The 14,385-nt window shown below is 44.8% G+C and overlaps 1 protein-coding gene across 2 annotated transcripts in view; it reads left to right on the top strand.

The window, feature by feature from the left end:
• LOC143775201 (glutamine--fructose-6-phosphate aminotransferase [isomerizing] 1) overlaps positions 1-13,816 on the top strand; it is a 46,289-nt gene extending 32,473 nt beyond the window's left edge. For both annotated transcript variants that reach the window (XM_077263048.1, XM_077263050.1), the window contains 10 exons: positions 145-308; positions 2,159-2,254; positions 2,817-2,914; positions 9,027-9,147; positions 9,397-9,554; positions 9,726-9,840; positions 9,933-10,060; positions 11,093-11,260; positions 11,344-11,505; positions 11,622-13,816. In XM_077263048.1, coding sequence (XP_077119163.1) covers positions 145-308; positions 2,159-2,254; positions 2,817-2,914; positions 9,027-9,147; positions 9,397-9,554; positions 9,726-9,840; positions 9,933-10,060; positions 11,093-11,260; positions 11,344-11,505; positions 11,622-11,666 — 1,255 coding nt within the window. In that variant the 3' untranslated portion in view covers positions 11,667-13,816. The remainder of the gene's footprint in view (positions 1-144; positions 309-2,158; positions 2,255-2,816; positions 2,915-9,026; positions 9,148-9,396; positions 9,555-9,725; positions 9,841-9,932; positions 10,061-11,092; positions 11,261-11,343; positions 11,506-11,621) is intronic.
• The last annotated feature ends 569 nt before the right edge of the window (positions 13,817-14,385 follow it).

Raw genomic sequence — 14,385 nt, 5'->3', positions numbered from 1 at the left:
TGCCAGAAGCATGTGCATCCTCAGAAGTACATGTGATGTTCTTCGGGGATCCCTGCTTGCAAAGTTTGATGTTTTAAAATGGGCTCTACTGAATGCTCCCATAATGTGAGGCCCGATAAACCCACACGATGCTTTGTATTGCAGTGCTGTGATTGAACACACCAACAGGGTCATCTACCTTGAAGACGATGATGTGGCTGCTGTTGTGGACGGCCGTCTCTCTATCCATCGCATTAAGAGAAGTGCCGGAGATCACCCAGCACGCGCCATTCAGACTCTGCAGATGGAGCTGCAGCAGATCATGAAGGGTAAGTGTCAGGCTGGTGCTGCTTGTGTGATGATCTAAGGGTCTTGTGCATACCTTATACTTGGCATTTACAAGGGACATAAATCTACAATTTTCCTTGGGATCATCTGACAATTATATTGCTCAGATTTTCAAACACTAAAAGGGTTTGTTTTGAGAAAAACCTAAAGTATGTAGTCACTCTGACTTCAGACCTGTAAATCCTCACGTTGTGATGATTCACTGATGCTGGCGGCAAGATCAAGAGGTCATGTGACTGCAAATATGCAGTATGCATACGACCAGCCACATACAAACTAGACGTGCGCAGCCTCTTGTAATGAGCGAGGCTGTGCACTTCTAGTTGGAATGTGTCTGGGAGTATGTACTGTATATTCCATACTGGTGGCCACATGACTGCAGTCTCGCCTCTGGTACTGGTGAATATTAACAAAGCGCCCTGCACGTGATTTGAGGATTCACAAATCTGCAGTCAGAGTGGAAAACTGTGGCTACCCCTTTTAAAGAGGATCTACCGACTCTCTTGACATGTTTAGTAAATGCTTGTATACGGCATAAAATTCTGGAGCATCATTTCTGAGTGTGCTTTCACATTGCGTTCAGGAACTTGTTCGTTGGTTCCATCAGGGCTTTCGTCCGAACATCCTGCAAAATGGGGGTTAAGACGTGTGCACGGAGGGGCCGCAGATGATAATGGTGCTGGCCAAGTGAACGTGTGCGTTTTTGGGGCATATACACCTACAGGAGACGTGCACTCAGATATAGTAGACCAGTGTCTGGGTGTCCATCTCCAGTAGGTGTATAATCCTGAAAATGATGCACGGCAGAGTGCACGTTCACTCTGTCTGCACCATTATAGTCTATGGTCCTGTTAGCGCATACGTCCCAATCCCGTTTTGTGGGGTGTTTGGATGCAAGCCCTGATGGGACCCATAAACGTGCAGATAAGAGCAATGTGAATGCACCCTCACTCTGCATTGCACCATTCCTGTCATTCCTTCTATAAATTTATGAATAAATTGACAACTGGGTGTTACAATTCCACTTGTCAATGGGGTGCGTCCCTATACATGATGCTTGCTGCGCTGATTGGACGTTATACTGTGGAGGATCGCTACCTATCTGGTCACACTCGGGGTATGTGCACATGGGTCAGTTTTTTTATGCAGATTCTGTCTGGAACCCGCCTGAAGAATCACCAAACACAATGAACCTCTGCACAGCTCGTCGCTTTAATGCTTCTTTTAACGGTTTCAGGACTTGAAAGCCTTGAAGTAGCTAAAAGAAGGGACCTGACCATTTTTCTGGGGACTTCTGCTTTTGAAGCTTTCACTATGTTACATATAAATTTATACGCCGTTGCAAAAAAACCAGATGCTGAATGACTCCGTTTCCTATGCTCCCTAAAATAGACATGTCAGGAGAGCTGACAGATTATTTAAAGGTTAACAAAACATGAACTATTAGATGCTCCATCACACTTGTCCGATGACCTAATCATAAGGCAAAAAGGTTAGAACTGTGCATAGAGGCGAGTCTCCATCAGAAGGGGTGTACCTTTAAGGGAGCCATTGTAACCTGCTGAGATGGTCTGTACGGGCGTGGTGGTAAGAGGCAAGAATGAGGTGCAGCACAATAGGGTGTGATGTCAAAGGCTATAAAATGAGAGAATAGCAGTGATCGTGGCAGATGTGCAGGTGTCAGGCCACAAGTCTGAAGGAGTGATTTATATCTTTCCAGGTGAGTGCAGGATGGATGACTGTAGTTGCAGCACTGAAGATGGAATTAGAAGGCGTGATGTTCACAAGATAATGACTACTAACGGATTACATTTTCTTGTTTGATTTACAGGCAACTTCAGCTCTTTCATGCAGAAAGAAATCTTTGAGCAGCCAGAGTCGGTGGTCAACACCATGAGAGGACGAGTGAACTTTGATGACCTAACTGGTATATCCAGCTGACTGTTGTCTTCATATAGAGTTATTCTCATGATATGAAATTGTTTTAGTTAGACAGCATGAAAATAAGCAAATTTGCAATTGACTTACCTTTTCTATCTGTTGTCATTCTCCTGCAATGAGAGCTTTTATCTTACATAGTGTACAGCTTGTGTAGTTACATTCCAGGAGAGGAGTTAACTTCTAGCATTCCAGTCAGCTCTCTCCAGCTCATTGATTTCTGTATAGCAGTTAACTACTCACTCCTTCTCGGCTTCTGACCAAGCTGCTATTATCAGTCCTGCATTATTGCAATCCTTCACCCCAGCAGTTTCCAGAACAGTTCTCCTTATTATGGCTCTCATTTTCCCCAGCCTTGTGCTTGCTCAAATGCATTGTTATCTCTGTATGTAACAATGTAAACCGCAGAACAATGACAGAAGGAAACTGACCAGAACGGTCACTCAAGAAGTGGTGACCTCCTGACTTTGACGGATTGCCTATCTGTATCTTTAGTATACACCAACTATCCTAATAGAAACCCATGTACAATGATAACTCTGTTTTTGCAGTGAATTTGGGAGGTTTGAAGGATCACCTTAAAGAAATCCAGAGATGCCGACGACTGATCCTCATCGCTTGTGGGACAAGTTACCATGCTGGAGTGGCTGTGAGTATTAGGATTTATGGGCTAAGTCTTGTCTAGTTGTAAATCATTTTGTATTATTTTAAATATTAAAATGCAATTTATTATAGAAGTCTTAATGCTGAATTTTAATTAATTAATTTGGCAGACGTGCAGCATGTGCCATTGGAGCCAACAATGGCTTAATAATTTACTGCACTCTGCACATTTATTGCAAGGCCGGAGTCACACTACCGTATAACACGACTATGTGATAAAACCTCGCACAGCACTCAGACCAGTGTTATATTATGGGGCAGCTCAGATCTCCGATTATTTTCTCATGCCGATTCGGATGAGAAGGCAATCGCAGCATGCTGTGAGTGGCAGCGAGACTCGGCTCACTTGCACCCATACAAGTCTGTGGGTGCGAGTGAAACATCGCACTGCACTTGGATGTCATCCAAGTGCATTCTGATGGAGGAGATGGAGAAATGACTTTGTTCGTCTCCTCCGTACCTGTGCTGTGATGCTCTCATGCCCGAAGATTGAAGCACAGAGCACTGACTCGCAGGGCTGTGGAGTCGGAGCCCATTTTGGTGGCGTCAGAGTCGGTGTCATGGAAATTGAGGGGTCGGAGGTTTGGCTTACCGACTCCACAGCCCTTCTGACTCTGATCACGCTCGTAGCAGAGCTGGAGCCGAATGTCACTAGCACCTTGCATTCGCTGCTCTCGCATGAGATGTCATACGCTAGTCTGTTTCCAGCCAAATCCACGGCACAGGCTGCAGACCAAACCTTTGCTCTCTGCCTGTTCCATACCAATAAACGTGCCAGGCAGTAGACACTGTTTGGTTCCATACAGGTGAAGTATGTGGGTTGTCCTGTGCATCATTGCATTTGCTGCAAAACGTGTGACACGCTGCAACCCGTGTGCACCGTCCTTACATCTGCTGAATGCACTCAGAGGCTTGTACCCCCTTTTGTGCCTATGGGGGTGTTCAGATGACCTCTGCATAGTTAGATGACCACCGTTCAAGGGTACAGATTGAAGTTTAACTTATGCCTTGCCATTCTGGTTGCAGCACAAAAGCCGCCTGGATCTTACTTGCACTATGTTACAGCACTTTTACTTGGGTTTAAACATCACCATAGACATACCGTAATTGTTTCATAGTAGTTGTATTTTTCCCAGTTTAAGGTAGATATAAGTCAAATGAATTCAACAAATAGCCCAACATGTTGATCCAGAATACAGCAATAACCCCTGAGGCAGATGCCAATTGCCACATATTAGGGGAAAAATTCCTTCCCGACTCCATACTGCAATCAGACTAGTTCCTTGGATTAACGCCCCTTCACAGAATCTAGTGCCAATAACCAGTAATATAATATTTATCAAGAAAGGCATCCAGATTGTTCTTGACATTTTGCAGTGAATTAACCATTACAACATCATACGGCAGAGAGTTCCATAGTCTCACTGCTCTTAGGCTGTGTGCACACGTAGCAGATTTTTTGCGTTTTTTTCGCGGTTTTTCGCTATAAAACCGCGAAAAAACGCTAACATTAAGCATCCTATGTAACAGAATGCAATCCGCATTTTTTGTGCACATGCTGCATTTTTTTCCTGAGCGGAATCGCAATGCAGAAAAAAACGCAGCATGTTCATTAAAATTGCGGAATCGCGGCGATTCTGCACACATAGGAGTGCATTGATCTGCTTACTTCCCGCACGGGGCTGTGCACACCATGCGGGAAGTAAGCAGATCAAGTGCAGTTGGTACCCAGGGTGGAGGAGAGGAGACTCTCCTCCACGGACTGGGCACCATATAAGTGGTAAAAAAAAAGAATTAAAATAAAAAATAGCGATATACTCACCTTCTGGCGGCCCGACCTTCTCAGCGGCTTCCGAGGTGTGTGTGAAGGACCTGTGATGACGTCGCGGTCACATGACCCGCGGTCACGTGACCGCTACGTCAATGGAAGGTCCTGAACACACAGCATTAGGAACGGAAGCCGCTGAGGTGAGTATAACCTTTTTTTTTTATTATTATTTTTAACATTCGATCTTTAACTATTGATGCTGCATAGGCTGCATCTATAGTAAAAAGTTGGTCACACTTGTCAAACACTATGTTTGACAAGTGTGACCAACCTGTCAGTCAGTTTTCCACATGCTACAGATCGCTTGGAAAACGCTAGCATTCTGCAAGCTAATTATGCTTGCAAAACGCTAGTTTTCTGCGGGTATATGCATGCAAATTCTGCTACGTGTGAACTCAGCCTAACAGTAAAACACCACCACTTGTGATTATGATGAAACCTTCTTTCCTCCAGACGTAGAGGATGCCCCCTTGTCCTCCTCGCAGGCTAAAGTGTAAACAGATCATTAGAAAGGTCTTTGTACTGTCCCCTCATATATTTGTAGTTAGATCGCCCCTAAGACTTCGCTTTTCCTAACTAAATAGCCCCAAGTGTAATAACCTATCTTGGTATTGCAGACCCCCCAGTCCTCTAATAACCTTGGTCGCTCTTCTCTGCACCCGCTCTAGTTCAGCTATGTCTTTCTTATACACTGGTATCCAAAATTGTACACCGTATTCTAAGTGTGGCCTCAATAGTGACTTCTATAGAGGCACAACTATGCTCTCCTCATGAGCATTTATGCCTCTTTTCGTTCATCCCATTATATTATTTGCCTTGGCAGCAGCTGCCTGGCACTGGTCACTAAAGTTGAGTTTGCTGTCCAGCCAGTGGTGGATTAAGGGTAGCCAGGGTCCCGGGCTGTTCAGACACTGTGGGCCCCCCGGTCATGCGACGGGGTCATGCCACGGAGTCATCATATACCTGAACCAGATTATTCCAGAAAAATAGTTGCTGTGTGAAACTATAACCTGTGAAACATCCATTGATCTAGTCAATTTACCCTTCAGTTAGGAAGGAAAAAAAAAACAAAACACAATTCTGTCACCATAAGTGCCAGTATTCACAGGAGATCTGTACTTAGTATGCAGTGTCTGTGTACAGGTAATACAGTGATCACCGGTGACATTATACACAGGAGCTCTATATATAGTATACAGTGTATAGTGTCAGTGTATAGGTAACACTTACTCACCAGTGACGTCTCTAGGTGAAGTCCTTCATCTTTCATCCAGCACAGACCGCCATCACTTTATCCAGCCAGGACTCGTCTCTGCAGGAAATAACACAGTTATCTCGAGCTCCGCTTGCAGAACACATTACTTAATTTTTCCCAACTTCTACATTACACCACATGAAGAAAAAGAGGCGACATAGTGTCACTCTACACAGTAACAGGACCGCCCCCCCATTTAAAACAGTCTTCTCAAAAAATAAAATAAATACATCACTGCAGTTATAATATCCCTTAATTAGCCCCAATGGTAATAATATTCCCCATCTTGGCCCCCGTGTATCTCATTCCTGGCTCCAGCCATATGTTCTCCAATCCTGCCCTTATGAGTATCCATTCTGCCCCATATGATCTCCCCATCCTGCCCCATCAGTCTCCATCGTATGCATCCTGCCCATCCTGCACGATCTGTCTCCAATCCTGCCCCATGTCTTTCATTCTGCCCCGTATCTACATTCTGCTCCCAATGTCCAGCATCTCTGCCCCCAGCGTGTCCAGCATCTCTGCCCCCAGCGTGTCCAGCATCTCTGCCCCCAGCGTGTCCAGCATCTCTGCCCCCAGCGTGTCCAGCATCTCTGCCCCCAGCGTGTCCAGCATCTCTGCCCCCAGCGTGTCCAGCATCTCTGCCCCGGGCCCCCCGGATTGCCGTTCCCAATAAAAAAAATAGTTCTCCTCACCTGTCCGCGCTCCAGCGGCGAAGCCCCCTCCAGCAGCGCGCACTCGCCGGCGACTGATAATGACATTATGTGTTAAACTGCCGCAGTTCCGGTAGGGACCCGGTGAGCAGATGAGACGGGGCCCGATGCGGGCCCCCTCTGCCCACCGGGCCCATACACCAGTCAGGGCAGTAATTCCCTGATGGCGGCGGTCAATCTGAGCGGTGGCCCAGGGCCCCCCACACCACTGGGCCCTGGGCTACCACCCAGATTGACCTCATTATAATCCGCCACTGTGTCCACCCATACACCCAAGTCTCTCACTGACCGTTTTACCCAGTGTTTTACAATTTAGTACATAAAATGTAGAATGATTTCCTCTGTCCAAGTGCATGACCTTACATGATGTACAATAAACTTTAATTGTCATTTTCCAGCCCAAGCCTTCAGCTTGCATAAATCCCTCTAATATTACATTATCATCCTCGGAGTTGATTACCCTGCAGCATTTAGTGTCATCTGTAAAGATTGAAATTCTAAATAAATGTGTTTAAAAAGAAGAGGGTCCATTACGGACCCCTGTGGTGTCCAACTGCTAATGGGAAATCCTTTTTAATTAGCATCATTAATGACATGCAGATAGGTGACTAAAAGGCTGATTGCTGAGGATTCACACTGCTGGGACTCCCACCGATCACTAATGGGCGGGGGGGGGTATCTTAGTCAGGACTGAAAGGAGACGTGAGATTTTACATGCACTCGGCTCTCAAGTCATTGTTTCTAGTGATCCATGGTTGGCTCCCAGAGAACATAATTTTCTTAGCCATCCTGTGGATGGGTGATAACTATCCATTCTGGTAGAGACCCCCTTTTAGGATATAAAAGCTGAGCTCTAGTGTTGGACGTACAACTAAATAATAAATATTAAAGTGCTGGTAGGACAAGGACTTGTCATCAGGTCTATGGATTAATACATAGGAAAGGGGTTAATCTTATTTTGGTTTGCTGAAAATATTTTTTATTGGCAACCAGTTGAATTTTGCGGTCTGTTTCCACCCTAAGTTAATACTTTCAGTTCAGCGCTCTGTAATGTGTCTCATATTGTGTGCAGCATTTAGGGTCTATATACCGCATGTACAGATTGCACCCTGCCCCTTATATTTCTGTGTGCAAAACTTTGGCCCCCGATTCATTAACTGGAATGTGTCATCAGAAAATGACCTAATGTTTCAATAAATAATTGTAAAATACATTTAACACAAAAACTGATCTAGTTTTCCGTATTAGTCTTTAGTAAAAATACAAATTCTAGATATTGCACTTTTCACACTGGGCTTTTTAGACCCTTAATTTCCTTTTTCAGGAAATAACATTAACCACAATGATCACCCTGACTCTAGCTTTTGTATTGACGCATCTAATGAGGGTGTGCAAAGGTAATTGTGAATGGAAGGGGAGCGGGGTCAGCTGTGACCAAGCCTATTGTCAATGGTGGATCCTGTGTCATCAGCTGTGCACAGAGGTGTTACCTGTCATTGCAATCCTGCCTCTGATGATACGGAAACTGCTGAAAACTCTATCTGAAAAGATGAGCAGTTAGGCTTCTTTCACACTAGCGTCGGGCTCGGTCCGTCGCAGTGCGTCGGGCCGAGGTCCCCAACGCTAGCGTTGTCTCCGCCGCACAACGGGGGCAGCGGATGCATTTTTCCAGCGCATCCGCCGCCCCATTGTGAGGTGCGGGAAGGTGGGGGCGGAGTTCCAGCTGCACATGCGCGGTTGGAAAAAGCGGACCGTCGGGAGCAAAAAACATTACATGTAACGTTTTTTGCTCCCGACGGTCCGCCACAACACGGCGCAACCGTCGTACGATGGTTGCGACGTGTGTCAATGCGTCGCAAATGCGTCGCTAATGTTAGTCAATGCAGAAAAAACGCATCCTACAAGCACTTTTGCAGGATGCGTTTTTTCGGCAAAACGACCCATTTGCGACGTATTGCAGTTAACGCTAGTGTGAAAGTAGCCTAAGAGACTAAAAAAAGACCCAGTGATCAGAATGAAAATTGCAAGAATACTGAGATAATATATAGACTAATTGGGGCCACTTCTGTGGTTTTAGCTGCTGACATTTGTAAACCACAGCAGTCTGCAGTTCATGCAGTTTTCGGCCACATCCTGTGCATAAGTCGGCCATGATCTGGCCTCACTCAGGGTGTGAACTTAACCTTTTATAGTGCTAACGTCAGAGCCAAAATGATAAAAGGGGTGCAGCACGGGGCGGGGGTAGACTTCTAGGGTCCATTGAGGATAGTCCTTGCTGACGGACAATCATCTCTCCCCACAGACTCGGCAGATTTTAGAAGAGCTGACGGAACTGCCGGTCATGGTGGAGCTGGCCAGTGACTTTTTGGACAGGAACACCCCAGTCTTCAGAGATGATGTGTGCTTTTTCATAAGTCAGTCAGGTAAGTCGTTACTCTTTTATATTTTCCTGTTTATATAGAGAATTATGTGCTGATCTGAATGTCGTGCATTGGAAAATGTCTTTGCACTGATGGGCAGATGTCCTACTTGGGAAAATGGGTGACACCCATAATGGCCACCAGAGTGGTCGGTGTGCCTAGTTCATCCATAACCTCTTGAGATATAGATAGATAATCTATTATATATATTTTTTTTTCTTTTGTGCTTTACAACCTACCGTTTTTCCACAGGAGAGACCGCAGACACCTTACTTGCGCTGCGTTACTGCAAAGAGCGTGGTGCCCTGACTGTAGGCATCACAAATACTGTTGGCAGTTCCATCTCACGGGAGACCGATTGTGGGGTTCACATTAATGCCGGACCTGAGATCGGCGTGGCCAGCACAAAGGTGAGCGCTGACCCTCAGATCATTTTGTGGGGGCTATGGTCCCATCTCAGTGAATAATCTCCCTACAGTCTTGTCCGTATGCACAGTGCGGTGTCCTCCATACTGTGGAAGGGGGCTTATAACCTGTGGATCAGGTTTCATGTGTATACTAAACCAGTTCTCTCTCTTCAGGCATATACTAGCCAGTTTGTGGCACTCGTCATGTTTGCACTCATGGTTTGTGATGACCGCATATCCATGCAGGACAGACGTAAGCAGATTATGCACGGCCTGAAGATGTTACCAGGTAAGTTAGACCCTCACCTACGCCAGAGATTGGGGTGATAACACTGAGCTGCTCTGTCTGCGTTCCCGGACTAATCTCCTTCTATTGCTCAGATAACATTAAAGAAGTCCTGAGCCTCGATGACGAGATCCAGAAGCTGGCGGCTGAGCTGTACCAGCAGAAGTCTGTCCTCATTATGGGGCGCGGATATCACTATGCCACATGCTTGGAAGGAGCCCTGGTAGGTAGAGTTGTCACCCTGGATCATCTGAGACATCGGTGGTGGTGGATTTTTACTTATTTTTTAAATATGTGAGACAATAAAAAAATTTTTTGCAATTGGATTTTATTGAAAATTTTGCACCATTCAGTGTTCATAATTTTCAAGGAGAATGCCTATTTTTTTTTTTTGTTTCGCTTTGGAGACTATGCTCAGAAGTGGAGGAAAAAAAAATAGGATAAACATTACAAACTCTCCCGTCAGACCATCAGAACGAAGATGGTAATTCATTCTGCAGCCACTAAGGCCTCCTTCACACGTCCGTGTTTCCAGTACATATGGTATCCGTTTTTTTTCACGCATATCACCCGTACCCAGTATTATGGTGCTTTGCACATGCCCAACACAAGTCTGGATTCGTGAAAAACACATTTGACACAGATGGCATCCATGTGCCATTGAAGTTTAACATTGCCGAGCATAGGCGAACCTTTTAATTTTATTTTTTTTTTTCATCCATGCCTGGATAAACACTTATGATAAAAAATGGACGCATAAATGACAAACTGATCCAAAACACTGACACCGTTACCATTTTTCTTCACTTAGGCTAGAGAAGGCAAATGGTGCAACATTTTTAATGAAGCCCAAGTGCAAAATTAATTTTTAGTTCTGAAATACATGCATTTAAGAAAAAGAAAATACAAAAAAGTTGATGATCCCTTTAGGGGAAATGATCCTGCAACACTGGATCACTATACAGAAATCAGGTTCTTGCAGACGGCTGCTGTATTGGGCCGATTAGCCGGCATTGTTCGGATAGTCCTGTGTTGCTATATTTACCAGTTTCTACGATTCTTTATTATCCAAGAGCTTTTGCAGTCTTCTTTTTGACCCTCTAAGTAAATGTGCTTTTGCAATAATTCTATAAGACCTCCTTTAGCAGGTTACCCCACTGTTGTGCTGTGCGTGTCCCCCTGCTTTAGTTGCCCACTTGTACCCGGAGCCTTTCATACAAGGGGATATAATACATTTGTTTTTTATTCCCTGCAGAAAATTAAGGAAATCACGTACATGCATTCAGAAGGGATCCTGGCCGGAGAGCTGAAGCACGGCCCGCTGGCTCTGGTTGACAAACTTATGCCGGTTATAATGATCATCGTGCGAGATCACGCCTACACCAAGTGCCAAAATGCTCTACAGCAGGTGGTGGCACGACAGGTAGGTCCAAGGCCAAAAAAACAGGAAGACTGACCTACGTATTAATGTACGTTTTTACATGATTGCACCATCTTTCCATGCAGGGTCGTCCTGTAGTGATCTGTGACAAAGAGGATACAGAAACCATTAACACAATCAAGCGCACAATAAAAGTACCGCACACAGTAGACTGTCTCCAAGGAATCCTGAGCGTGATCCCCTTGCAGCTCCTCGCCTTCCATCTTGCCGTGCTCAGAGGATATGACGTGAGTTATATTTTTATTTCTGTATTGTTGGGACATGAAGATATTTAGATGTGTTCTGAGATATCCATGTTATAAAGTGGGCCCCGCTGTTAATCTATTACGCTCTTTTCCTGTAGGTGGATTGTCCTAGAAACTTGGCCAAGTCGGTGACCGTAGAATAATCCTCAGCAGTCGCAACAGAAGACACTATATTTCTAAAAGTTTTATTTTAATTTGTTTTTTTTTTATCATAATTTTTACTTTTATATTTATGTTTCTTTGTCTTTTTTAAATTTTTTCCGTTTTCGATCCATTAGTAGTTTTCTCGCTGCACCTTGTAAATGATGCAGGGCAGAATATTGTAGAATCATAGTTTATTGTGATCACGACCTGTAGAGTAGTCATTCCCTCCAGCTGCAGTAACCGGGACAGAGGTCTGGTGATTTGGAGCGACTCCTGTCATGCCAAGTCCTGCACTTTATAACTCTGTCTGTTTACTCTATGGTCACCGCAACGTAGACATGGCCTGTGATTAGCGAATGCGCTCAGATAAGGCGTCTTCGAAAAATATGTTCGAGTCCCTGCGCCGTTTGACAGCCGCAACACATGCAGCCGCGGGGACTGGAACGTATTATTCGAGCATGCCAGAGTCACTCGGTTAGCACCCAAGCACGTTCTCTCATCACTGGCTACGAGGCCATGTCCTGTCCTTGCACACAGCCAGGCTCCTTATGAATCGTTGTAAGACGCGGTCACACAAGCACAAGTGGTTACATCACACAGCCAGCATCAGGTCTTGTATGGCAGGACTAGGAGCAACCTGTGCACCGGGAGTCGCGTGTCTTCTGTAAATCATGAGAATACTGGAGCCAGTCACCATTTTACCGCAATAGAAGAAATCTCCCCCTCCTGATATTCCAGGAGGCCAGGGCGTCACATTCCACATTGGTTCAATCAGTCTGGTTCATATTCCTGCCTTATTGATGATTTTTTTTTTTTTTTTTGTTTTTTTTTTTTTGTTTCTCGTCCGTCTTTGTGGCTTTCTCGTCTTGCTGGACAGACTGCAATCCCACCTGCGGCTTCACTGTCCGGTGACCCAGCAGGGGGCATGGGATCTAGATCCTTGATGGTTCTTCTATACCTTTTGTGGGTACTGGACTTCCTTTACGGTTTAGCAAATAATGAAATGACCGTTTTCCACATGTGCAAGGATCTGATCCTCGGCTTCGCTCAGATTAATTGGCCTTTTATCTTCACCTTCTATTTATATACATATATTATAGAAACTACCTTTTTACACCGATAGTTTACGTTGCAGTAAAGGGGTTGTCTGGGCATCCAAGATTGATGTATCCATACGATTAGTCATCAATAGCTGATCGGTGGGGGTCCGACACTCAGCACCACCACCCATTAGCTGTTAGCTCTGCAGACGGCCGGATGTAAATTGTCCGAATATGGAACCGCTGTAATGTCCTGCGGACCTGCTCCTGTTCTCTAGCTGGGTCATCGATATTCCATGGCCAGACGACCCCTTTAAGGGCTTGTCCTGGAACCACCACGGACATCCGGAATTAAGTAACTGTGAAATTGTCCTTTCTGACAGCCTGTTAAGGTCTCTCGTTCGGAAGCCGTATGTAAGGTGCGATTGGGCGCCAATGCTGCGTCTGGCGCATCTGACGAAGGCTTAATTCTGTAAAGTGCACACATTTCTCACATGTGATGTCGTTATGCCTTTCTATGGCACATTAAAAGGGGCTGTACAAGTGTGGAACAGGGGTCCATTTTCTTTCTTTAATTTGCAAACAGCGCCACTATTGTATGTTGGCTCGGTCTGGTATTGCGGCTCATCCCAATTCAAGTGAATGAGGCAAAGTTGCAATATTTGACGCAGCTCAAAAACCAAAACCGACCCTTTTTTTCCCCATCCCCAAAGCCGTATCTTTGTTCCATGCACCTTCCCAACCACGTACAGGCAGACTCCCCAAGATATGAAATGAAGGCTTTTGGAGACCTACGTGCACTACTAGAGATGAACATGTATAGGAAAGACAATGTGACTTTTTTCTATGTTTTTTTTTTTTTTTTCCACGTCCCTTTTTTTTGTTTTTAAATCTTTATCTGTTTTGTATTGGAGATGAGACGTTGGTACTTTAATGTTGAATGTGTGTTGTCTTACTTTATGTTCTATTTTAACTGGAAAGAAATGTCAAAGTTTCCATTAGATGGAAAAATGCTGTTCTCGTCAAAGAAGTTTACAAAGGACCAAAGATGCGTACAGTGCTTGTAAAAACACTTGGATTCTGTGAAACAATAAACATTTGGACATGTACATGCATTTACCTATCCTTTAGTCTGTGTGTGCTTTATTAATGAAGGGATTTCGGGACAAGCACTTGTGACACTAGCTGGTTTATTGTGTCCTCAGCAGTGTTGCACTGCAATTCCAGCTGATGGTCTGTAGGTGGCACTGTCGCTATTGCAGTTTATATCAAGCGTTTGGCCATATTTATCTGTAGTAAATCTCCCCCATAGTTGGCAACAGGTTACACATTGCATCACACTGTACACGTAAAGAAGGCCTTAATTTGCCTTGCTCACAAGAATAAAATACTCTGCTTCAAAAACGCAATAATCACAGCATATCTGTGCGTGAACTTGCAGAAAGGGGTAACATTTTACCTTGTGTAGAGTGACATGTCAGTGTAAGGAGACTTGTAGGTCATGCAATGCTTTAAAGAGCCTTGCCATATGACTTAGGATAAAAGCAAAACCAAAATCTTCATTTGCGATTTTACCCCTTAGGGCTCCTTCTCACTTGCAAGTAATACGTCTGAGTCTCGCAGGTTAAAACCCTGCTCTGCGCCGGCACTCCAGAGCGGAGCGTGCGGCTCCATGTAT

Source organism: Ranitomeya variabilis, chromosome 5 (assembly GCF_051348905.1).
Source record: "Ranitomeya variabilis isolate aRanVar5 chromosome 5, aRanVar5.hap1, whole genome shotgun sequence".
Classification (NCBI taxonomy): Eukaryota; Metazoa; Chordata; class Amphibia; order Anura; family Dendrobatidae; genus Ranitomeya; species Ranitomeya variabilis.
This window is presented reverse-complemented; position numbering and strand designations above follow the sequence as displayed.